Source organism: Oncorhynchus mykiss, chromosome 8 (genome assembly GCF_057628025.1).
Source record: "Oncorhynchus mykiss isolate SJ-2025 chromosome 8, ASM5762802v1, whole genome shotgun sequence".
In the NCBI taxonomy this organism is placed as follows: domain Eukaryota; kingdom Metazoa; phylum Chordata; class Actinopteri; order Salmoniformes; family Salmonidae; genus Oncorhynchus; species Oncorhynchus mykiss.
The window spans coordinates 39,697,879-39,724,781 of record NC_143029.1 but is presented as its reverse complement, the minus strand read 5'-3'; the positions used below and the strand labels follow the sequence as shown (position 1 = coordinate 39,724,781).

At 43.3% G+C, this 26,903-nt stretch overlaps 1 protein-coding gene across 2 annotated transcripts in view; it reads right to left on the bottom strand.

Annotated features, from left to right (window-relative positions):
• Positions 1 to 26,903, bottom strand: part of stxbp5a (syntaxin binding protein 5a (tomosyn)) — a 159,983-nt gene that overhangs the window by 15,159 nt on the left and 117,921 nt on the right. For both annotated transcript variants that reach the window (XM_090243414.1, XM_036985456.2), the window contains exons 8-18: positions 14,198 to 14,321; positions 12,824 to 12,902; positions 12,252 to 12,406; positions 9,359 to 9,431; positions 8,887 to 9,034; positions 5,659 to 5,726; positions 4,613 to 4,653; positions 4,216 to 4,439; positions 2,814 to 3,004; positions 2,505 to 2,630; positions 1,895 to 2,046 (exon numbers count right to left, since the gene is read on the bottom strand). In XM_090243414.1, coding sequence (XP_090099540.1) covers positions 1,895 to 2,046; positions 2,505 to 2,630; positions 2,814 to 3,004; positions 4,216 to 4,439; positions 4,613 to 4,653; positions 5,659 to 5,726; positions 8,887 to 9,034; positions 9,359 to 9,431; positions 12,252 to 12,406; positions 12,824 to 12,902; positions 14,198 to 14,321 — 1,381 coding nt within the window. The remainder of the gene's footprint in view (positions 1 to 1,894; positions 2,047 to 2,504; positions 2,631 to 2,813; positions 3,005 to 4,215; positions 4,440 to 4,612; positions 4,654 to 5,658; positions 5,727 to 8,886; positions 9,035 to 9,358; positions 9,432 to 12,251; positions 12,407 to 12,823; positions 12,903 to 14,197; positions 14,322 to 26,903) is intronic.

Below are 26,903 nucleotides of genomic sequence, written 5' to 3'. Positions count from 1 at the left end.
ACCACCATTGCTATTTCTTGACTGCCTGCATGTGCATGTGATACAGTCTGAACAGTCTGTAAGCACATCTACCAAATATACCTCTCATCCTTATAACATCGTATAATACTGCATCAGCCCATATCTACAGTGCCTTGCGAAAGTATTCGGCCCCCTTGAACTTTGCGACCTTTTGCCACATTTCAGGCTTCAAACATAAAGATATAAAACTGTATTTTTTTGTGAAGAATCAACAACAAGTGGGACACAATCATGAAGTTGAACGACATTTATTGGATATTTCAAACTTTTTTAACAAATCAAAAACTGAAAAATTGGGCGTGCAAAATTATTCAGCCCCCTTAAGTTAATACTTTGTGGCGCCACCTTTTGCTGTGATTACAGCTGTAAGTCGCTTGGGGTATGTCTCTATCAGTTTTGCACATCGAGAGACTGAATTTTTTCCCCATTCCTCCTTGCAAAACAGCTCGAGCTCAGTGAGGTTGGATGGAGAGCATTTGTGAACAGCAATTTTCAGTTCTTTCCACAGATTCTCGATTGGATTCAGGTCTGGACTTTGACTTGGCCATTCTAACACCTGGATATGTTTATTTTTGAACCATTCCATTGTAGATTTTGCTTTTGTTTTGGATCATTGTCTTGTTGGAAGACAAATCTCCGTCCCAGTCTCAGGTCTTTTCTTCCAGTATGGTCCTGTATTTGGCTCCATTCATCTTCCCATCAATTTTAACCATCTTCCCTGTCCCTGCTGAAGAAAAGCAGGCCCAAACCATGATGCTGCCACCACCATGTTTGACAGTGGGCATGGTGTGTTCAGGGTGATGAGCTGTGTTGCTTTTACGCCAAACATAACGTTTTGCATTGTTGCCAAAAAGTTCAATTTTGGTTTCATCTGACCAGAGCACCTTCTTCCACATGTTTGGTGTGTCTCCCAGGTGGCTTGTGGCAAACTTTAAACGACACTTTTTATGGATATCTTTAAGAAATTGCTTTCTTCTTGCCACTCTTCCATAAAGGCCAGATTTGTGCAATATACGACTGATTGTTGTCCTATGGACAGAGTCTCCCACCTCAGCTGTAGATCTCTGCAGTTCATCCAGAGTGATCATGGGCCTCTTGGCTGCATCTCTGATCAGTCTTCTCCTTGTATGAGCTGAAAGTTTAGAGGGACGGCCAGGTATTGGTAGATTTGCAGTGGTCTGATACTCCTTCCATTTCAATATTATCACTTGCACAGTGCTCCTTGGGATGTTTAAAGCTTGGGAAATCTTTTTGTATCCAAATCCGGCTTTAAACTTCTTCACAACAGTATCTCGTACCTGCCTGGTGTGTTCCTTGTTCTTCATGATGCTCTCTGCGCTTTTGACGGACCTCTGAGACTATCACAGTGCAGGTGCATTTATACGGAGACTTGATTACACACAGGTGGTTTGTATGTATCATCATTAGTCATTTAGGTCAACATTGGATCATTCAGAGATCCTCACTGAACTTCTGGAGAGAGTTTTCTGCACTGAAAGTAAAGGGGCTGAATAATTTTGCACGCCCAATTTTTCAGTTTTTGATTTGTTAAAAAAGTTTGAAATATCCAATAAATGTCGTTCCACTTCATGATTGTGTCCCACTTGTTGTTGATTCTTCACAAAAAAATACAGTTTTATATCTTTATGTTTGAAGCCTGAAATGTGGCAAAAGGTCGCAAAGTTCAAGGGGGCCGAATACTTTCGCAAGGCACTGTACATACCTATAAGTAGTAGTTTAATTAAGATTACATAAACCATATCTAGTACTAGACTACAAAAGACTGTACTGAATGTCCATATATAGTACAAGCCTACATAGAGCTATCTGCTTGGTGGTAAATCAGTGACCGGGTAACAGTCTTTACCATTACCTCCGGAAGGCTGGCGTGTCTTGCGTGGAGAGCGAGGCTGTCTCTGGTAGGGATCGTTAGACCCATACAGCTCCACGGTCCCCAGGTTCAACAGCACTGTCTTCTGGAGGTAGTCCACCACCGCCAGACCATTACTGTTCCCAAACACAATCCTGTTGGAGAGAGGAAGTGGAGGGGGGGGGGAGATAGAGAGAGAAGGGGGAGAGGAGAGAAGGAGAAGTTGAGAGAGGGAGATATGATGAAAATATACATGAAACTGGGGTTCAGGTGAGATGTAGCTAGTTCTACCAGAAAGCAAAGCAGCAGAAGTCTCCGTCTGAATTTCCCAGCAGACATAAATTGTGTTGACACGGCTTGATTCCATTCCAGCTTGGCTGTACTAGGAAAATCATATCAAACGGGCCAAAAAAACAGGGCTCAAAACCACATTTTGACTCTTTGAATTGAGGACTTGTTACTCATGTTGAGATATCGACCACTCCTTAAAACGTATCTTACTTTTACAGTATCCTTGGTTGGTTTGCACACAGCTCCAGATTTAACTGCCATATTGGGTTGTTTCATTAGGGTGCACAGTAAATCTCATATAGATACACTGACTTATACTTACAGGCCGTAGGAGGAGTTGAGGGCCAAGCTTGTGATCTGTTGGGGGGGCTCTCCACTCACCCACACCAGCTGCACCACCAAATCTACCTGGTACCCTGGAGACTGCTTTAGAGGGGTACTACGCACCCTACAGATGGAGAGGGAGAGAAAGAAAGAGAGAGGAAGAGGGGGGGGTAGCTCCCCACCCAGTTGGATAGCCTATGGGTGGGTAGCTAAGTGGTGTATCCCAAATGCCCACTTTGTTGCAGAGAGGGAATGTGTGTGTATGGTAAGTACTGTATGTGATCCGGTGGTGGTGCAGGGTGCATACTTAAGGCAGGGCACGTTGTCTCGGACCCCGTCAGAGGAGTTGCTGCTGGTGGAGGGGTGTGTCGGGGGTCCGGTGGTCTGGGGGCTGGGTGAGGCTGCTCCGGGGGTGGGCAGGTCACGGTCACCCCCTCCTCCCCCCTCTGGAGGGGACTCCATGTCATTCACCTCGTACTGCAAACGCACCTCCAAAAGCTGGGGTAAACACACATTCCAGAAACTCAATTCTGAAAGTTAAGCAGCCTTTATTTCAATATGACTAAAGTGCCTTCTGAGCAGTTTCTTTCCCACCACTTGAATCAGTGAAAGCTAACAGTGTCTCTTCAAAGAGAGAAGGACTCTTCATCTATAAGGACACCTACAAATAGTCGCAGCATGTCAACCTGGTGAGTGGCTTTGCCTTCTGGTGTGTGTGTGTGTGAGTGTGTTTTTGTTGGGGTGATTGCAGGGTCAAGGAGGTGCTCTGAAGTGAAGATATCCCAGGGTTTCTTCTAGGTCCTCCTTCAGGCTACTGGACTGCACCGCCACTCCCCCCAACCCCACACACACACAACCAATCACCAGGGCGTGGGGGCATGGGTGCGCTGGTGCATGATGGGAGTCTAATTAGCAGTATTGGAATGTGTATGTGATGCTGATCTGTGCCCTCTTTTCTCTCTACCTCTCTTTCTCCCTTCCTCTCTCTGTATCTGGGGTTGGGGGTAAAGATTGCCCTGTGATTAGATTCTCCTAATTGTAAGATTCACTGCTGTTTAAACTCTGCTCTCAATCTCTCCACAGGTCACATACTTGATCTCAGACAGACAGACAGACAGACAGACAGACAGACAGACAGACAGACAGACAGACAGACAGACAGACAGACCGACCGACCAAACGCATACCCCCTGACCGACCGACGGACCGACCGACCGACAGACGCATACCCCCTGACGTAACACTGACAAGGCTGCATTAGCATCATATCATTATCTGCATTCCAACAACTCACGTCAATTCACTTCTCACAGCTGCCGCAAAATAATGATCCACTGGTTAGGTTGTTAACCGTGTGTGTGTGTGTTGTCATGGCAGCCACATTGTGTTCTTACTGGCTGGAGAATCATCTAATGGGGCATTGGGAGGCCGCAGGAGTGAAGGGGTAAACACACTGTCTGTAGGAACAGCCTTCAGGACACAAGAAACATCACTTAGCCACTAATGAGAGAAGGGAGAATCTAGCTGTCTACGGGTGGCTATATTTACCACTACACTGTGTGTCTGTTGTCATGGCATACATACTGGCATACAGGCTACATACAGGCTTTAAGCATAAATAATAAATGGGTATGTTTCTCAGTTTACACTATCCAACAATTAAACATGGTAAGCACAGAGAAATGGTGAACACACACACACTGACCCACCTGTACGACCTCGGTGGTGATCTCCTGCTTGCTGAAGCGGTATATGATGAGGTTGGCAGACACCCCGGCCACACACAGCATCCTGCTCTCAGGACACCAGGCCATGATCTGGATGGCAAACGGGTCCTCATCCACAATCTCTGTGTTCTGCTTTTCCTCCTTATTATTCCTGCTCTTCTCAAACACCTTGGCCGTCTTCAGCTTGTATAGTACCTGGAGCATTACTGGGGGGAAAAAACAGGAGAGAGCTCAGTTACGCACCAGGGACATTAGTAGACAGTACAGAGTTGGGAAACTGTGCAACATGTTGACTCCTTGTTGACTTCTGGTTAATCACACTTTAAGGCCATCTAAGCCAAGATATTATATGTAAGGAAGTCCATGTAAAGGCACTTACTTGCAGAAGCATCCCAAAACTTCACAGTCCCATCAGCATGCCTGTGAATTGCAAAGGAAAAGAGAGGAAAAGGGCGAAGAAAGGAGAGTGGGCAGAGAAAGAGAGAGGGAATCATTACGACTTCAGCTTCCTGCACACACACCCACAGTTCTAATGATTCAGCTTGGCTTCACCTCTGATTATATTCTAGATTCAGCTCTACAGAAGAATACATCGAGAGGAGAGACCATAACACTGTCACTGGCACTTGGTGTCACCCGTTCTCCAATCTCTCTTTATATGTTTATTTTTTATTTTTCCCATTTCAGCTGAACAGAGAGCTGGAGACAGAGAGAGATATTCTTGGAATCCATTTTTGGTTCCTGGTAGAACTCTTTTGGGTTCCATATAGAATCCTCTGTGGAAAGGGTTCTACATGGAACTCAAAAGGGTTCTACCTGGAACCAAAGGGTTCTTCTTTGGGAGCAGCCCGAGAACCCTTTTTTGGTTCTGGATAGCGCCTTTTTTTTCTAAGAGTGTACTTTGCTATGCTGGAGCTTTGCCTCAGAGTGAGACGTGGGGAGAATACTAACACAGGGGTGTCTGGGGATGAGAAGAGAGAGAGAGCGAGGCGGAGGAGTGTAAAGGGACCCCTTTTTCCAAGCCCATGCCTCACTGTCACTTTGCAAAGTTCAAGTATTCTACACTCCCATGGGGGGGGGGGGGGGGGTGCTATCTAGAACCTTAAAGGGTTATTTGGCTGTCCCCATAGGAGAACCCTTTGAATAACCCCTTTTGGTTCCAGGTAGAACCCTTTTGATTCCATACAGAAGCCTGTCCACAGAGGGTTCTACATGGAACCCCAAAAGTGTTCTTCCTGGAGCCAAAAAGGGTTCTACCTGGAACCAAAAAGGGTTCTGGTATGGGGACAACCGAAGAACCGTTTTGGATTCCTTTTTTCTAAGAGTATAAAAGGCTTCTTCTCCCTGTCTCTGAGTTTTTCCCCCATCATGACTGCTAGGCAGGATTGGAAAAGGTAATATGGTTAAATAGAGTTGGTCTCCTACCCAGTGATGATGATCTCAGGGTAGCTCTGTGTGCCAAGGCCCCAGTTACCACCACTTATGGGCCATTCCTGCAAAACACAATACAACAAACAAGACAACACAAGAAATGGTCATTATTGAGATTGAAACATACTGTATGTACAGGACCAGTCAAAAGTTTGGACACACCTAATCATTCAAGGGTTTTTCTTTGTTTGTATTATTTTCAACGTTGTAGAATAGTAGTGAAGACATCAAAACTATGAAATAACACATATGGAATCATGTAGTAAAGTAAAAAGTGTTTAACAAATAAAAATATATTTTAGATTCCTCAAAGTAGACACCCTTTGCCTTGATGACAGCTTTGCAGTCTCTTCGCATTCTATCAACCAGCTTCACCTGGAATGATTTTCCAACAGTCTTGAAGGAGTTCCCACATATGCTGAATGTTTTTCCTTCACTCTGCGGTCAAACTCATCCCAAACAATCTCAATGGGGTTGAGGTCGGGTGATTGTAGAGGCCAGGTCATCTGATGCAGCACTCCATCACTTTCCTTCTCTGTCAAATAGCCCTTACACAGCTTTGATGTGTGTTGGGTCATTGTCCTGTTGAAAAACAAATAATAGTCCCACTAAGCGCAAACCAGATGGGATGGCGTATCGCTGCAGAATGTTGTGGTAGCCATGCTGGTTAAGTGTGCCTTGAATTCTAAATAAATCACTGACAGTGTCACCAGCAAAGCACCCCCACACCATCACACCTCCTCCATGCCTCACAGTGGGAACCACACATGCGGAGATCATTCGTTCACCTACTCTGGGTCTCACAAAGACATGGCAGTTGGAACCAAAAATCTCAAATTTGGACTCATCAGACTAAAGGACAGATTTCCACCAGTCTAATGTCCATTGCTCGTGTTTCTTGGCCCAAGAAAGTGTCTTCCTATTATTGGTGTCCTTTAGTAGTGGTTTCTTTGCAGCAATTTGACCATGAAGGCCAGATTCACCATGAAGGCCTGAACAGTTGATGTTGAGGTGTGTCTGTTACTTGAACTCAGTAAAGCATTTAATTGGGCTACAATCTGAGGTGCAGTTAACTTTAATGAACTTATCCTCTGCAGCAGAGGTAACTCTGGGTTTTCCTTTCCTGTTGCGGTCCTCATGAGAGCCAGTTTCATCATAGCACTTGATGGTTTTTGCGACTGCACTTGACGAAAACGTTTTGAAATGTTCCGCATTGACTGACCTTCATGTCTTAAAATAATGATGGACTGTCGTTTCTCTTTGCTCATTTGAGCTGTTCTTGCCATAATATGGACTTGGTCTTTTACCAAATAGGGTTATCTTCTGTATACCACCCCTACCTTGTCAGAACAGAACTGATTGGCTCAAACGCATGAAGGAAATAAATTATTCAAATTATCTTTTAACAAGGCACACCTGTTAATTGAAATGCATTCCAGGTGACAACCTCATGAAGCTGGTTGAGAGAATGCCAAGAGTGTGCAAAGCTGTCATCAAGGCAAAGGGTGGCTACTTTGAAGAATCTCAAATATAAATATATTTATAACACTTTTTGGTTACTAAATGATTCCATATGTGTTTTTTTTGTAGTTTTGATGTCTTCACTATTATTCTACAATGTAGAAAATAGTACAAATAAAGAAAAACCCTGGAATGAGTAGATCTGTCCAAACTTTTGACTGGTACTGTATAAGGAATCAGTGAGAAGATAATTTCAGATCCAATCTAGCTTTCCTACACAAACTATATAAAACATTATGAGAACATTGGAATGAGACAGGAGGGAAGCAAAAGGAGGGAGACAAATGCCTTCTCTTAGCTACAGCCTGGGCTGATGGGATGTCATTTTGTCTGAGAGATAGAGGGAGAAGGAACCTTTACCACGGTGACAGACACAGTCGAGGAAAGGGATGAGTAATGCTTAGGTCCTTGTGTGTGAGTGTGTGTGTGTGTGTGTGCGTGTGTGTATGTGTCTGAGAGAGTTTGAATGTGTTTTATACGTTGTTTTAAATGCAGTAGCACATACAAAGGTCCGTGGTATGACTCAACATTGATCTTTCAGTAAGAACACTTCCCACCGCTACCCCTTAACAAACAGCAGAAAGAAACAGGGAAGGAGAGAAGGGGATGGAGGGAGGAGAGGGTCAGGACATGGTGACATTTCCAACAGCGGGGGAGAATATAACACGAATACAATGACATAAAAAGTGGCAGAACAGAGATACTGTAGGATAGAGGGTAGAATAAAGATAGGATTAGAAAAAATGTAGGATAAATGAACGGATAAATCCATACATTTGAAAAGAGATAGGATTGGAGATAGGATTGGAATGTAGAGATAGGATTGGAATGTAGAATATAATGGGATAGATTATATACTGTATAACTTTCAACGTAAACAATGATGGGACATGATGGTATAGCACATAACACAGTACTGAACATTAGGTAGGGCCCAGTCAAGGCCGGCCCTGGGCATAAGCGACATAAACTGGCACTTAAGGCCACCGGCTGCTTAGGGGGTCCACAACCCAATTATTCTTTTTTAAATGAGGAACTCAGCAGGGGTCTCAATTTACTGAGGAGAGTTAGATAGTGTAAATGTTTCAGCATTATTCCTCTTGTAATGTCAGTCACTGATTGGTAAGTTAGTCTAGCCAGCTACCTACACCCTGTAATAATCATGGCGGAATTACTGACCAGGCCCTTTGTGCCAAGGGGCCCTGACCTCCGGGGGCTCCCATTGATTGTGTTAGTCACTCGCACTCAGCTATCATAATGAGCAAAAGTCATCGCAAAATGTGTAGAATTGCAGAAAATTTGCTTTAAAACTGCACATTTTCTCTCCACCCAATGACAACATTTGTAGAACTGTAGGAAATTAGCTTTAAAACTGAAAAATGTTCTGTCCGCCCCATGGCACAATGAGTAGAATTGCATTAAATTAATTTTAAAACTGCAAAAAATACATCTCCGCCCCATGGCAAAATGTGTAGAATGGACAAAAATGTGATTTAAAACCACAGCATTTTTTCTACGCCTCATGGCAAAAATGTGTAGAATTGCAAGAAATTAAATGTATTTTTATTTTTAAATCTCCTTTGTCAAGAGGGGGACAACTAAAATGTTTAACCCGTTAGGTGGGGGACCCCACCTATTGCTTAGGGCCGGCCCTGTGCCCTGTAGCCGAGAGGGTGTAGTATAGAGATGTGTGTCCCGTACCTTTTTGCTGTAGCCCTGTCGCTTCTGTCTGGAGCCAACAGAGTAAAGTGCGGGTATGAGGTCCACAGGGCAGTCAGCATAGTACTCACAACAGGTCACAGGAGACTCGTGGATGGTCAGTGGATAGGGGTTCTCGAATATGGGGTAACTGGGAGAGGGGAAATGTTGACCCAATAGTTTTTTTCAGGACAGAGTTACATTTAGCTCACAGTTTTAGTCCCTATGATGCTAGGCCATGTACAAATCATAGAAACTGTAAGAGACGCACGCAACAGAATGGAAATTAATGAAAGTACAGCATCGAACAAGTATACTTCCTGTTTGTGACATAGTTATAACAGTATGTAGGCAGTAATAACTGTTGTATTTTAAATGAAGAGGAACATTCAGGACGTCTGAATAATACAGTATCTACAAGTACATCCTTTATGTTGGCAGCATGTTCCGTCTGTTAACATGTGTTCAGACGTACCCATTTTGTGCAAGGTCGATCACCACTAAATCCTTTTCTAGAAGGACCACCACAGCATAAGGTTCCTGAAAATCTGCACAGAAAACAAAACAACACAATTAAAGATGGAGGTCTTTCATCATCACAATGCACTGTAGGTAGTGTATATTCACTGGAGATCTTCTCCTCTTCAAGAAGTTGACAAAATTAGCTTGGGGCTTGGTACCATAGGGATATATAGTAGCATACTTACGATGAGTTTAGATGTTTACATGATTATGGAACACCATTTGGCTAAATAAAGCTTTGGATGAAGATTAACTGAATTGAGGAACATGAGAGAATATGTCAGACCTGAAATGCCTATAATGTACATAACGCACAACAATAGCAGTATGTTATTGGAGGTGGTTGGATGAAAATGCAGTGTTCTTTTGTTAGCGTCTGAGTCAGCAAGAGGTCAATGTGTGTGTGTGTGTTTGTGTGTGTGTGTGTTAGTGTGTGTTTATGTGTGGGCGTGTGTGCGTATGTGTGTGTGGGTGCATGCGTGAGCGTGTGTGTGCAGGGGGAACAGTGTGTGAGCTGGAAGCCTTGAACATGTATTCAGTGTCTTCACTTCCGGGTCAGTACAGCGAGTCCCCATAGAAACACATTGTAAACCAGGGCAGCCACAACCTTGACAATCAATGTCCCTCTGCTCTGTCTCTCTCCAACTCCCTCTTGCCTTCTCTCACTATCTCCTTTTGTCTGTTTGAATGTTTCAGACATTCTCTAAGTGTTTCTCATTCTTTGGTGTCTGTCGCTATGTCTGTCGCTATGTCTGTCAGTCCATATAAGTCCAGCTGTCTGTGCTGTCTGCCTGCCCATCAATATCTGTAGTTTGTATATCTCTCTGTCATTGATCTGTCGCTGATCTTTCCATATGACCACACAAAAAGCCTAATTTCCATATTTTAATTTGTTCCCTTCCATAGTCATCTCCTCCTCCCTGTCTCTTAACAGTAACAGCAGATTGAGCCACTAGTGGAGTAATCAGCCCAGTATTGTTGCTATAACGAGATTAAATCAAAGTCCCAAAATCAGGTCGTTCACCATGGTCATCATCACGTAACCATCGTCAGATCGACTGCTAATCCATTTCCTCGAGCCCCCACACCATCGCCAAATACGACAGACACACTTCAAGCTAATGTACACACACTTTTTGAACGAGCTACATCCACACGATTTGCAGGGGTTAAGATACAATCACATCCTCTTTACACCCATTCACACATGCATAACGACAGTAAACTGCCTCGGGAGGATTATGTCATGACAGAGATTGAATGGTTTTGTGACTTGCTTTCATATAGTATGATTTAACCCAAGGATGAAGTTATTCCTTTAAACGTCATTGACACACGTTTCATCGTCTGTCGTCTGGATACAGTATGTACAACCTTGGTCAAGCAGCATCCTAAAATCCACGATTAGCCGACTGTACCATTTGAACCAGCAACTGACTGGAACATCAGTCTTTTCCATCAACCCAAAACAACAAGCATCAAACCATAATAGAAATTATAACATCAAACCAATTCATAAATTATAGTTTGTTGTGAGAGACAACGTAGTAGCTATTTCCACTGTAGTAAATATTTATCGCTATTATCCAACGCGACCTACAAGTTCCTTGCTCAAGGGCACATCGGCAGATGACCTAGTTATCCCAGGGTTACTGGCCCAACGCTCTTAACCGCTAGGCTACCTGCACCCAACACACTGCTTTCCCCCCTTGAAGGACACTTTGGCTGACGGCTGAAACTTCTCTACCACCCCTTAATCTGGGGCTAACCGATTTACAAAAAGTGCATTTCAAAAAGGAGGCTGAAACCTCCATCCAACCTTAACCTAATTAATTTCTCAAGCCTTAATCAGAGGCTACCTGGAGCTATAGAGCAGGTAAAAATAACAGCTCCTCTCTGACCCAGACAACCAGACACTTCGGCACAAGGTGTAAAACTCCATTCGCTTGAATAAGGTCTATCCCCACCTCCACTCAAAGGGTACCAATTAAACACACACATCTTTATTAGCAAACAAAACCAAAACAAGACAACAAAGTCAACACCTCTGTCACTACATAATGATCTTGAGAACAGAACATCCAAAATCATCACCATCAATGAAAACCCTTTCCCAAGGGATGTCATCTCACCAAGGACAGGGCATTGATGTAATAACGCAAAAAGGTCACACAGCTATTGTGAACCAGGGAGAAAATACAAACATAACATTCATTGTACTGTATATTGAATGCAGAGCATAACCCTCCCCTAGGATATTTCATATTCATCACAGGATCAACAGACACACACACACATATACATAGTCACTCTTCGTTTGGAGCACAAATGGAAAATTCAACAGAAAGGTCAAATGTCAACGTTGAGAAAGGCGAGGACACAACGTATTGTATTATTAGTCCAACTGGAAACACAACAACAACGTTGTCAGTGTAGTTGCTAATTAAATTGATTCCACACTGAGGCATACTGGGATATTTGTAGATAATGATATAGCAAGCATACAAACACACACACACACACTCATAAACACACTGAGGCATACTGGGACATTTGTAGATAATGATATAGCAAGCATACAAACACACACACACACTCATAAACACACTGAGGCATACTGGGATATTTGTAGATAATGATATAGCAAGCACACAAACACACACTCATAAACACACTGAGGCATACTGGGATATTTGTAGATAATGATATAGCAAGCATACAAACACACGCACGCACGCACGCACGCACGCACGCACGCACGCACGCACGCACGCACACACACACACACACACACACACACACACACACACACACACACACACGTGCGCTTGCACAGGATGACTGACCGTTAGGGTATGGCGTCTCACAGAGCGTGAGGAAGTCTACGATGGGGTAATCCATTTCCAGCACGGCTGTACTCTTCCCATGCATCACCGTCAGACATGGCCGCCGACCCACCGTGTCATAAGACAGACCTCCGGACAGGATCATAAATGGGTCTCTGTATAACACAAATAAACCACACACACACGCACACATAGACACACACACAGGAGACACATGAACATAAGGAAACAAGTCCACATGGAAGGCTATGCCATATTCATTCACCTATTCATTCACCTCTTCTAGCATGGTAGGCCTGTGTGTGTGTGTGTGTGTGTGTGTGTGTGTGTGTGTGTGTGAGTGTGTGTGTGTGTGTGTGTGTGTGTGTGTGTGTGTGTGTGTGTGTGTGTGTGTGTGTGTGTGTGTGTGCGAGTGCGTGCGTCTGTGTGTGTGTGTGTGTGTGTGCGTGCGTGTCTCTGTGTGTGTGTGTGTGTGTGTGTGTGTGTGTGTGTGTGTGCGCGTGCGTCTGTGTGTGTGCGTGCGTGCGTGTCTGTGTGTGTGTGTGCGTGTGTGTGTCTGTGTGTATTATTACCCCAGTCTAGTGGTCTTGTACTCCACTTTGAGGATGGGTTTGCAAGGCTCTGGCTTCTTTCCATCCTTGGGCTGTTTTCCTGAAATAGAACACGGACAGACCACTTTAGCTTGTCACTTCCCTTCTTTATTCCCCTCCTGCTCTGTGCTTCTTTCCCTCTCTCCTCTTTTCCCTTGCTCTCGCTCCTCTACTTTCCGATCCACTCTCTCTCTCTTCCCTCTTCTTCCACCCTTTGTCCCGGATGCTGCAGTAATACCCAGTGCAAGGCTGCGTGTGCGCCAGACTCAGGTCTATCCATCAGAGAAAGGGAAAGAGAGATAGCTAGAATTTATACACAAATCTATGTGCACAAAGACCAAATGAAGTAAACCTAAGAGTTAGTCAAATAAGTCTCCGCTATCGAGGAAGAATTTCATCATCATTTATTTGAATGATTTACAGTTGTTACCTAGCCTGAATGAAATGACTTAAAGGAATACTTTTTTAATTTCACATAAACCTGACACACACGTTTTCATAATTGTTCATTAAAAACTCAAGTGATTATGCATGCAGCAGTGGAAGAAAGAACTAATTAAAAGCAGTTCCAATGGAATCCTTTCCCCATTACACCATACACAACAACAAAGAAACTGCACTTTCAAAAAGGGCTTCAAAGAGGTTTCCATTGCTTTCTCTCGCTCCTTTTCTCTTGTTTTTCTCTCTTTTACCTCTCTCTATGATTTCTCTCTGTCTCGGTTTATTTCTTATGCTGTGAAACTGCTTTGAGAGGTGAGGAGAGGTACAAGGGTGAGGATAGAGAGGGGAAGAGAGTGAAGGGAGGTATATAGACTAAAGGCATATCTCTAATAGAGCAGACTGGTTAATCCAGGGTAAAAACAGAAGACAGCCAAACAGTGTGTGTGTGTGTGTGTGTGTGTGTGTGTGTGTGTGTGTGTGTGTGTGTGTGTGTGTGTGTGTGTGTGTGTGTGTGTGTGTGTGTGTGTGTGTGTGTGTGTGTGTGTGTGTGTGTGTGTGTGTGTGTGCGCGCGTGTGTGTGTGCGCGCGCGTGTGTGTGTGCGCGTGAAGGCTATGTGCGTGTGTGCGTGAAGGCTATGTGCGTGTGCGTGAAGGCTATGTGCGTGTGTGTATTTGGATATGTTTGTGTATGTGTGTGTATGTGTATCAGTGTGTGTGTGTGTGTGTGTGTGTGTGTGTAGGGACAGACATCTAAGCGGAGGAAACATTTAACCAGGGAGTAAATTAAACCCTTGATCACTGGTTGAAAACCGGAGAAAAGTTATGAAGACAGGTTGCAAATTGAAATTAAATTGGGGGTGAAAAGTGATAGCATGGTGTGAATGTGTATGTGTGTGTGTGTGTGTCCAACCTCACCGTGTGGGGTGATCGTCTGAAATGGCTTGCCCTGGCCCTTAATGTTCCATATGGTGAGCGTTCCGTCTGAGTGACTACAGATGAACTGCTTGCCCTCATGATGCCAGGCAACCGAGTGGATCGCCTAGGAGACCACAAGAAGCAGGAAGTGAGGGACAGGAAGCAGGGTGTCAATTAATCAAAGTGGAACAACATTTGTACCAGGTACAGTTGAAGTCGGAAGTTTACATACACTTAGGTTGGAGTCATTATTAAAACTCGTTTTTCAACCACTCCACAAATGTCTTGTTAATAAACTATAGTTTTGGAAAGTCGGTTAGGACATCTACTTTGTGCATGACACAAGTAATTTTTCCAACAATTGTTTACAGATTATTTCACTTTTATTTTTATTTTTTTAATTTATTTTACCTTTATTTAACCAGGTAGGCCAGTTGAGAACAAGTTCTCATTTACAACTGCGACCTGGCCAAGATAAAGCAAAGCAGTGTGACAAAAAAAAGCAACACAGAGTTACACATAAACAAACGTACAGTCAATAACACAAAAGAAAATAAAAATAGAAAAATCTATGTACAGTGTGTGCAAATGTAGAAGAGTCGGGAGGTAGGCAATAAATAGGCCATAGAGGTGAAAATAATTACAATTTAGCATTAATACTGGAGTGATATATGTGCAGATGAAGATGTGCAAGTAGAGATACTGGGGTGCAAAAGAGCAAGAGGGTAAGTAATAATATGGGGATGAGGTAGTCGGGTGTGCTATTTACAGATTGGCTGTGTACAGGTACAGTGATCGGTAAACTGCTCTGACAGCTGATGCTTAAAGTTAGAGAGGGAGATAGGACTCCAGCTTCAGAGATTTTTGCAATTTGTTCCAGTCACTGGCAGCAGAGAACTGGAAAGAAAGGCGGCCAAAGTAAGTGTTGGTTTTGGGGATGACCAGTGCAATATACCTGATGGAGCACGTGCTGCGGGTGGGTGTTGCTATGGTAACCAGTGAGCTGAGTCAAAGCGGTGCTTTACCTAGCAATAACTTAAAGATTACCTGGAGCCAGTGGGTTTGGCGACGGATATGTAGTGAGGACCAGCCAACGAGAGCATAGAGGTTGCAGTGGTGGGTAGTATGTGGGGCTTCGGATCGGTAAGATAGTCAGTTTTACAAGGGTATGTTTGGCGGCATGAGAGAAGGAGGCTTTGTTGCAAAATAGGAAGCCGATTCTAGATTTAATTTTGGATTGGAGATGCTTAATGAGTCTGGAAGGAGAGTTTACAGTCTAACCAGACACCTAGGTATTTGTAGTTGTCCACATTTTCTAGGTCAGAACCATCCAGAGTAGTGATGCTAGTCGGTCGGGAGGGTGTGGGCAGCAATTGATTGAAGAGCATGCACTTAGTTTTACTAGCATTTAAAAGCAGTAGCAGACCACGGAAGATGTGTGGTATGGCGCTGAAGCCTGTTTGGAGGATTGTTAGCACAGTGTTCAAAGAAGGGCCAGATGTATACAGAATGGTGTTGTCTGCGTAGAGGTGGATCAAAGAATCACCTGCAGCAAGAGCCAAATCATTGATATATGCAGAGAAAATAGTCGGCCTGAGAATTGAACCCTGTAGCACCCCCATAGAGACTGCCAAAGGTCCGGCCACAAGCCCTCCGATTTGACACACTGAATTCTGTCTGAGAAGTAGTTGGTGAACCAGGCGAGGCCGTCATTTGAGAAGGCTATTGAGTCTGCTGATAAAAATGCGGAGATTGACAGAGTCGAAAACCTTGGCCAGGTCGATGAAGACGGCTGCACAGTAATGTCTTTTATCGATGGCGGTTATGATATCGTTTAGGACCTTGAGTGTTGCTGAGGTACACCCATGACCAGCTCGGAAACCAGATTGTATAGTGGAGAAGGTAAGGTGGGATTCGAAATGGTCGGTGATCTGTTTATTAACTTGGCTTTCGAAGATTTTAGAAAGGCAGGGCAGGATGAATATTGGTCTATAACAGTTTGGGTCTAAGGTGTCTCTTTCCAAACTTTGGGGATCGCAGACGATACGAAAGAGAGGTTGAATAGGTTAGTAATAGGGGTTGCAACAATTTTGGTGGATCATTTTAGAAAGAGGGTCCAGATTGTCTAGCCCAGCTGATTTGTAGGGATCCCGATTTTGAAGCTCTTTCAGAACATCAGTTGTTTGGATTTGGGGGAACGAGAAGCGGGGGGGGGGGGGGGGGTTTCTGGGGGGGGTGCTGAGGCCGGGGTAGGGGTAGCCAGGTGGAACGCATGGCCAGCGGTGAAAAAATGCTTATTATTGAAATGCTTTTTTGAATGGGGCATGCTTAATTAATATGGAGAGCAAAGGACTTTTGAAGAGCAACCAGGCATCCTCTACTGCTGGGATGAGGTCAGTATCCTTCCAGGAAACCCGGGCCAGGTCGGTAAGAAAGGCCAGCTCGCTGAAGTGTTTTAGGGAGCATTTGACAGTAATGAGGGGTGGTTGTTCGACCGCGGACCCATTACGCACGCAGACAAAGAGGCAGTGATCACTGAGATCCAGGTTGAAGACAGCAGAGGTGTATTTAGATGGCAAGTTGGTCAAGATGTTAGCTAAGAGGGTGCCCATGGTTACGGATTTTGGGTTGTACCTGGTATGTTCCTTGATCATTTGTGTGAGATTGAGGGCATCTTGCTTAGATCGTAGGAAGGCCGGGGTGTTAAGCATATCCCAGTTTAGTTCACCTAATAGTACGAACTCTGAAGATAGATGGGGGCAATCAATTCACATATGATGTCCAGGGCACAGCTAGGGGCTGAAGGGGGTCTATAACAAGCGGCAACGGTGGAATTTTAAAAGAAGAAGCTCGGATTGTTTGGGCACAGACCTGGATAGTATGACAGAACTTTGCAGGAGATTGCAACTCTGCCCACTTTGGCAGTTCTATATTTTTGGAAAATGTTATAGTTATGGATGGAAATTTCAGGATTTTTGGTGGCCTTCCTAAGCCAGGATTCCGACAGGGCTAGGACATCCGGGTTGGTGGAGTGTGCTAAAGCAGTGAATAAATTCAAACTTAGGGAGGAGGCTTCTAATGTTAACATGCATGAAACCAATGCTTTTACGCTTACAGAAGTCAACAAATGTGATAGCCTGGGGAATGGGAGTTATGCTGGAGGATACAGGGCCTGGGTTAACCTCTAGGATGTGAGTACAGTGGAGGTAAGCCTAGGCATTGAGTGACGAAGAGAGAGGTTTTGTCTCTAGAAGCAGCATTTAAGCCAGGTGCGCAGGGGGGGGGGGGGGGTTGGAACAACCGGGCTAGGCATATTGAGTGAAACAGTGAAATAAGACAAAAATTACTAACAAAAATAGCAATAGACAAGGCATATTGACATTAGGGAGAGGCATGTGTAGCCAAGTAATCACAGGGTCCAGTGAGTAGCTAGGCAGGCTGGAGGCACGGCGATTCAGACAGCCAGCAGGCCGGGGCTAGCAGATGGGCCTCAGGGGGATGTCGCAACGGGGGAACCTGTTGAAACCCCCTCCGACTGTTACGTCGGCAGACCAGTCGTGATGGATTGGCGGGGCTCCGTGTCAGCAGCAAAGGGTCCAGGCCAATTGGCAAAAGGTGTATTGAAGTCCAGGGATTATCTGATCGACTTCTTCGGGCTAGCCGGGAGATGGGCCAAGCTTGAGGCTAACTCCAGGCTAACTGGTGCTTGCTTCGGGACAGAAACCCCCTCGGACGGTTACATCGGTAGACCAGTCTTGATGGATGGGCGGGGCTCCGTGTCGGCAGCAAAGGGTCCAGGCCAATTGGCAAAAGAGGTAATTGAATCCCAGGAATTGCTTGATAAATCTCTTCAGCTAGCGGAAGATGGGCCTAGATTCGAGGCTAGCTCCAGGCTAACTGGTGCTTGCTTCGGGACAGAGACGTTAGCCAGGAGTAGCCACTCGGATATCAGCTAGCTAACTCGATGATCCGGAGTAAAGGTTCAGAGCTTGTGGTAGGATATGGTGGAGAAAAGCAGTCAAATATGCTCTGGGTTGATATCGCGCTGTGCAGGCTGGCAGGAGTTGACCGGGCTGAAGCTGGCAGCTGTCCCTGTTAACGGTGATGGCTAACTAGCAGTGGCTAACTGACTACAAGCAAGTAGCTAGTTAGCTGGCTAGCGTCTGAAGAGGGTTACGATTCTAAAGTAGAAAAAATAGCAGATCCATAAAGCATTGGGTGAGAAGGGTTCCAGGAGAGTATGTTCAGTCCGTAGATGGAAAAATTTGATTAAAAATACATACGAAATATATACGAAGAAATAAACAAAATATTCAAGGGACGGGACAAGACAATCAAAAACATCCCACCGCTACGCCATCACTGCTACACCATCACAATTCCAGTTGGTCAGAAGTTTACATAAACTAAACTTACTGTGCCTTTAAACAGCTTGGAAAATTCCAGAAACTGATGTCATGGCTTTAGAAGCTTCTGATGTCAATTGGAGGTGTACCTGTGGATGTATTGCAAGGCCTACCTTCAAACTCGGTGCCTTTCGCTTGTTCTGTCTCCTAGAGATTAACATATTTTGGTGCGAAAAGTGCAAATCAATCCCAGAACAACAGCAAAGGACCTTGTGAAGATGCTGGAGGAAACAAATACAAAAGTATCTAAATCCACAGTCAAACGAGTCCTATATCGACATAACCTGAAAGGCCGCTCAGCAAGGAAGAAGCCACTGCTCCAAAACCGCCATAAAAATCCAGACTACGGTTTGCAACTGCACATGGGGACAAAGATTGTACGAGTTGGAGAAATGTCCTTTGGTCTGATGAAACAAAAATAGAACTGTTTGGCCATAATGACCATCATTATGTTTGGAGGAAAAAGGGGGAGGCTTGCAAGTCAAAATACACCATCCCAACCGTGAAGCACGGGGGTGGCAGCATCATGTTGATGGGGTGCTTTGCTGCAGGAGTGACTGGCGGACTTCACAGAATAGATGGCATCATGAGGTAGGAAAATTAGGTATATATATTGAAGCAACATCTCAAGAGATCAGTCAAGAAGTTAAAGCTTGGTCGCAAATGGGTCTTCCAAATGGACAATAACCCCAAGCATACTTCCAAAGTTGTGGCAAAATGGCTAAAGGACAACAACGTCAAGGTATTGGAGTGGCCACAAAGCCCTGACCTCTACCCTATAGAAAATGTGTAGGCAGAACTAAAAAAGTGTGTGCGAGCAAGGAGGCCTACAAACCTGACTCAGTTACACCAGCTCTGTCAGGAGGAATGGGCCAAAATTCACCCAACTTATTGTGGGAAGCTTGTGGAATTTATAGGCAATGCTACCAAATACTAATTGAGTGTATGTAAACTTCTGACCCACTGGGAATGTGATGAAAGAAATAAAAGCTGAAATAAATAATTCTCTCTACTATTATTCTGACATTTCACATTCTTAAAATAAAATGGTGATCCCAACTGACCTAAGACAGGGAATTTTTACGAAGATTAAATGTCAGGAATTGTGAAAAACTGCATTTGGCTAAGGTGTATAAATGTAAATCTATTTGGCTGAGGTGTATTTGGCTAAGGTAAACTTCCGACTTCAACTGTATAGTTGTACCTCTCACACACATATATGTATAGGGTTACTCCTATGGACATACGGTGAGTTCACATATGACTATTACACCCACCCCTTAGTTTGGATTATACTCTGTTCAGCAGATGGCTATTGTTGAATAAGAGTAGGGAAGAGCTGCAAGGCAGATTTTATACGTGGTTACATCATGAACATCCCAGGTACATGATAACATTTTCTTTCAACCACCTGTGTAGCATGCATTATAAATTAATTGTCCTTCATGATGCATTATGGACCTACAGTATAAGCATTCATAACAGATTATTTCTAAGTGCCTATATACAATCACAACACACACAGGTGGTTCAAAGGTGGTCCAAATGTACTACCATTGACAGTGAGTTAACCCCATTGAATCGAGAGAGAAAAGGGCAAGGTCAAGAGAGATGAAAGGAACAAGACATAGGTTGACACTAGAAGAGACGTGGGAGAGAGAGAGAGAGAAATATACAGAGATAGAGAGAGATACAGAGAGATACAGAGAGAAGAGAGGCAGATAGAGAAATGCACAGAGAGAGAAAGTAAGAAACAGAAAGAGATACAGAGAGGCAGAGATAAGAGTGTAAAACAGACGGACAGGCATCTGGATGGGAGTAGAGTGGAATTATGATGTGGTGGCTTGAAATTGAAGTCTCATTATTTAGCAATTAAGAATGCTCTTCCTCTGCTTTGCATAATCCATGCAACTTTGTTTCTATTTTGGGAAGGCAGGAAGTGATTTAGCAAATGACAACAAATCAATGAAATGGCTGCTACATCATTATGTAGGCACTCCGGAAAGGTCAGACAAGCTTACTTCTGTCTTACTGCTTGCTCATTATTAAATGATGTACACACACACACACACCAATATTTAGATATTTACAAAACATTTCTCAACTCAAGAATTTTAAGGTGAATGTCTCAAAAGCACATCTAACCAGACGCAGTGAGTCAATTCAACAGGTTATGGAAATATATCAGTGCATTGTTCAGTTTGACAGCCCTACAAAAGCAGAAACAATACGCTGAGGTTAATTTGAACCACATTGCAGTCATCATATCATATCATACAATAATAAAAAATAAAAAAATAATTTCATGATTGATTACATTATGCTCCTCTCAGAGAATGGTCTTTTGGGATGAGACAGTGAGACATACTCCAGCACCCACACAAACACACTAAAGTCCTCAAAAACACTACAGTGAATACTGTAGCATTTACTGTAGTATGATGTAGTATTTACAGGTAATTAAACTATAAATACTGTTGTAAAAGAAAACTGTAGTATATACTATACTAATTAATATAGTGATTTTGCGGGTGTAGAATACTTAAGCAATAAGGTGGTTGCGGCGTGCTTTAGAACAGCCCTTAGCTGTGGTATTTTGGCCGTATACCACAAACCCCCGAGGTGCCTTATCGCTATTATAAACTGGTTACCAACGTAATTAGAGCAGTAAAAATAAATGTTCCGTTATACCCGTGGTATACCATGGCTGTCAGCCAATCAGCATTCAAGGCTCGCACCACCCAGTTTATAATGTTGTATTTATTGTAGTGTTCTTGCAGACTTTAGTATACTGTAGCATTTATTGTAGTGTTTTTGCAGACATTACTGTAGTATTTGCTATAGTTTTTCATTTGGTTAATTTTCCATAACCTGTAGGTAGGTACTGTAGGTAGGTAGGTAGGTAGGTAGGTAGGTAGGTAGGTAGGTAGGTAGGTAGGTAGGTAGGTAGGTAGGTAGGTAGGACTGGGGTCTGTACAGATAGTTCAGCACTTCTGATCTTTTCTATAGCCTGTATAAAACACAATATGGTTATACTTGGCATGTAGGTTTCTCACTATGGGTGGCACAAATTGGGATATGGGGGAGGGGAATGGCCAGGGTACACACTGTGGTATTTACTATTGTTCAAAAAGTGTAGTGTTCTTACAGACTTTACTGTTTACTACAGTATTCTACAACATTCTATAGTAAGTACTACACATGATCAAGGGATACTACAGTGTGCAGTATAGTATTCTATAGTAAGGGTGCCAATAATTATGGACCTGACTGCAGAGTGAGAATTACGGGGGGCCCAGGGGTGTCTCAGACCCCCTGAATGACACGAGTCCCCCTAAATGCAACAAAGTCAAGTGTTTAAATTTAACCATTCTCCTATTTGTTTAAAATGCAATTTGTACTGTGATAAATATTCAAATAAAATCTTATTCCAAATTTTTTAAAACACCCCTACCTCTGTGTCAGGGTTTGGCATCAAAACATCAAATCTAAGAACATTTTGACGATTGTTCCACAAAATAAGGTGCAAGAAAACTAAAAGCTGATTTGCCTAACTTAGTAGAGACAAAGGGAATTTCCAGAGTTAACCATCCTTGAGACTGGGTGTGGTAACTCACAAGTCTAAAGTTTATTAATCATGTTAGGTACAGTGGAACTATTTGTAAAAGGGCTTTATAAATGAGAACTATAAATACGTGACATCAGAGGGCCAACCAACTTTCTGGTAGAGGATGTACAAAAAAGTACAAAAATGGTCGCCCGTTATAAGGTGCAGTGAGTTATGATGAACTGCAACTAACAGCTTTAATGACGTGGCAGTTGCACTCATATACAGTGCATTAGGAAAGCATTCTCTTGACTTTTTCCACATTTTGTTACATTACAGCCTTATTCTAAAGTGTATTAAATAAATGTTTTCCATCATCAATCTAAACAGAAAACCGCATCATGACGAAGCAAAACCAGTTTAAAAAATATTTTTTTTGCAAATGTATTAAAAAGAAAAAACAGAAATGCCTTATTTATATAAGTATTCAGACCCTTTGCTATGAAACCTGAAATTGAGCGCAGGTGCATCCTGTTTCCATTGATCATCCTTGAGCTGTTTCTACAACTTGATTGGAGTCCACCTATGGTAAATTCAATTGATTGGACATGATTAGTAAAGACACACACCTGTCAATATAAGGTCCCACAGTTGACAGTGCATTTCAGAGCATAAACCAAGCCATGAGGTCAAAGGAATTGTCCGCACAGCTCCGAGACAGGATTGTGTCGAGGCACAAATTTGGGGAAGGGTACCAATGGCGATAGCATTGAAGGTCCTCAAGAAAGCAGTGGCCTCCACCATTCTTTTTAATTTAATTGTACCTTTATTTAACTAGGCAAGTCAGTTAAGAACAAATTCTTATTTTCAATGACGGCCTGGGAACAGTGGGTTAACTGCCTTGTTCAGGGGCAGAACGACAGATTTTTACCTTGTCAGCTCTGGGATTCAATCGTGCAACCTTTCGGTTACTAGTCCAAAGCTCTAACCACTAGGCTACCCGCGCCCCCAAACTTTGGGGGAGAAGTTTGGAACCACCAAGACTCTGCCCGGCCAAACGGAGCAATTGGGGGAGAAGGGCCTTGGTCAGGGAGGTGACCAAGAACCTGATGGTCACTCTGAAAGAGCTGCAGAGTTCCTCTGTGCAGATGGGAGAACCTTCCAGAAGGACAACCATCTCTGCAGCACTCCACCAATCACGCCTTTATGGTAGAGTGGCCAGGCGGAAGTCACTCCTCAGTAAAAGGTATATCACAAACCGCTTGGAGATTGCCAAGCGTTACGTCTGGAGAAAACAAGGCACCATCCCTACGTTGAAGCATGATGGTGGCAGCATCATGCCATCTGAACGTTTTTCACAGCACGGACTGAGAGACTAGTCTGGATCGATGGAAATATGATCGGAGCAAAAGAAAGAAGAAATCCTGCTCCAGAGCACTGGGGCGAAGGTTCACTTTCCAACAGGACAACGACCCTGAGCACACAACCATGACAACGCAGGAGTGGCTTCGGGACAAGTCTCTGAATGTCCTTGAGTGGCCCAGCCAGAGCCCAGACTTGAACCCAATCGAGCATGTCTGGAGAGACCTGAAAATAGCTGTGCAGCCTGACATCCAACCTGACAGAGCATGAGAGGATCTGCAGAGAAGAATCGGAGAAACTCCCCAAATACAGGTGTGCCAAGCTTGTAGCGTCATACCAAGAAGACTCAAGGCTGTAATTGCTGCCAAAGGTGCTTCAACAAAGTACTGCGTAAAGGGTCTGAATACTTATGTAAATGTGATTTTAAAATGTTTAGTACATTTGCAAACAGTTTTTTGCTTTGTCATTATGGGGTATTGTGTGTAGATTGATGAAAGATTTAAAAGCATGTTTTTTAGAATAATTGATTAACAAAATGTGGAAAAGGTAGAGGTGTCTGAATACTTACGCTGTAGATGCGCTGTAGGTGAATACGAATGCACTGTAGATGATGTCACCATAGTCTAGTACTGATAGGAACGTTGACCGAATATTCTACTTTCTACTATTTAGCAAGAGGCAGGACCGATTTCTATAGAAGAAGCCCATTTTTATTCTTAGCTTCTTAACTCATCAGTATGCTTTTTAAAAGACAGTTTTTCATCTATCCAGATGCCCAGATATTTGTACGCAGGGACACAATCAATATGGACACCGTCCATATGCTTAAATCAGTGTGATTTTTATGTGCTCTAGAGAACAACATACAGTGCCTTGCGAAAGTATTCGGCCCCCTTGAACTTTGCGACCTTTTGCCACATTTCAGGCTTCAAACATAAAGATATAAAACTGTATTTTTTTGTGAAGAATCAACAACAAGTGGGACACAATCATGAAGTGGAACGACATTTATTGGATATTTCAAACTTTTTTAACAATCAAAAACTGAAAAATTGGGTGTGCAAAATTATTCAGCGCCCTTAAGTTAATACTTTGTAGCGCCACCTTTTGCTGCGATTACAGCTGTAAGTCGCTTGGGGTATGTCTCTATCAGTTTTGCACATCGAGAGACTGAAATGTTTTCCCATTCCTCCTTGCAAAACAGCTCAAGCTCAGTGAGGTTGGATGGAGAGCATTTGTGAACAGCAGTTTTCAGTTCTTTCCACAGATTCTCGATTGGATTCAGGTCTGGACTTTGACTTGGCCATTCTAACACCTGGATATGTTTATTTTTGAACCATTCCATTGTAGATTTTGCTTTATGTTTTGGATCATTGTCTTGTTGGAAGACAAATCTCCGTCCCAGTCTCAGGTCTTTTGCAGACTCCATCAGGTTTTCTTCCAGAATGGTCCTGTATTTGGCTCCATCCATCTTCCCATCAATTTTAACCATCTTCCCTGTCCCTGCTGAAGAAAAGCAGGCCCAAACCATGATGCTGCCACCACCATGTTTGACAGTGGGGATGGTGTGTTCAGCTGTGTTGCTTTAACTCCAAACATAATGTTTTGCCAAAAAGTTTTGTTGCCAAAAAGTTCAATTTTGGTTTCATCTGACCCGAGCACCTTCTTCCACATGTTTGGTGTGTCTCCCAGGTGGCTTGTGGCAAACTTTAACCAACCCTTTAATGGATATCTTTAAGAAATGGCTTTCTTCTTGCCACTCTCCATAAAGGCCAGATTTGTGCAATATACGACTGATTGTTGTCCTATGGACAGAGTCTCCCACCTCAGCTGTAGATCTCTGCAGTTCATCCAGAGTGATCATGGGCCTCTTGGCTGCATCTCTGATCAGTCTTCTCCTTGTATGAGCTGAAAGTTTAGAGGGACGGCCAGGTCTTGGTAGATTTGCAGTGGTCTGATACTCCTTCCATTTCAATATTATCGCTTGCACAGTGCTCCTTGGGATGTTTAAAGCTTGGGAAATCTTTTTGTATCCAAATCCGGCTTTAAACTTCTTCACAACAGTATCTCGGACCTGCCTGGTGTGTTCCTTGTTCTTCATGATGCTCTCTGCGCTTTTGACGGACCTCTGAGACTATCACAGTGCAGGTGCATTTATACGGAGACTTGATTACACACAGGTGGATTGTATTTATCATCATTAGTCATTTAGGTCAACATTGGATCATTCAGAGATCCTCACTGAACTTCTGGAGAGAGTTTGCTGCACTGAAAGTAAAGGGGCTGAATAATTTTGCACGCCCAATTTTTCAGTTTTTGATTTGTTAAAAAAGTTTGAAATATCCAAAAAATGTCGTTCCACTTCATGATTGTGTCCCACTTGTTGTTGATTCTTCAAAAATAAATACAGTTTTATATCTTTATGTTTGAAGCCTGAAATGTGGCAAAAGGTCGCAAAGTTCAAAGGGGCCGAATACTTTCGCAAGGCACTGTATCTTTAGTTTTACCTGCATTCAATACTCATTTCAGGTCAATTAAGATTTTCTGTAAAACTATGAAGGCAGACTGTAGTTCAGATATAGCCTGGTCAACTGTGAGAGCAATAGCATACAAAACAATTAAAGTGCAGGTTACAGTTTTTTACAGACAAGTTGATATTGTTAATGTAAATGTGACCCGATTCAGGAAACTAGGTGTATGTCGTAAGTCACGCTTCACATGAGAGCCGTTTGAACGTACATTTTTTTTAAATTCAAAATGTGTTTTTTGGCAGAAATGCCTTCTCGAACATGTGAACTTTCATGTGCCTAAATAACAAACTTGTATACCATCTGTAAATGTTGGTTAAGCCACAGAGAATGTTGGCAACCTTTCCACTAGCCATGATTGGCTGAGATAATGAGTGGGCTGGACATGCCGAGAGAGGAGAAAGGATTGGTCTGCCATATTGAAGGTGTCTGTCTACTTGAGCTCATCAGTCACTGTTGGGAATCCTGTCCAACGCAGCTTTTTTTTAAGTATTGTGTAGTTGAGCTGCAAGTGTTCCTCTCTATTTTCTGGAGGATCAAGTTTTGAGTTCAATGGAAATAGAGTATGATAGCTAAAGAGATGGAGAAAACACTTGTCTCCGGATTACATCTTCAAACTAAGGGCAACCGCAGTATGGCATTCCTGACAGGGAGATGCGTCCATGATGCATGCTGATGTATACAGGTAAGATAGTCTAGCGTTAGCTAGCTACATTTTCAGGGATTACACGTTTCTAATTTTGACAGAAAGTGGTTTCATTTCAAACTAAAGTGTACTGTTAGCCAGCTAGCTAAGAGAGCTGGCTGATGTTATTATTTGTTTCCCAGGGCTTTTTGCTTTTCTAGTTAGAGCCTACTGTTAG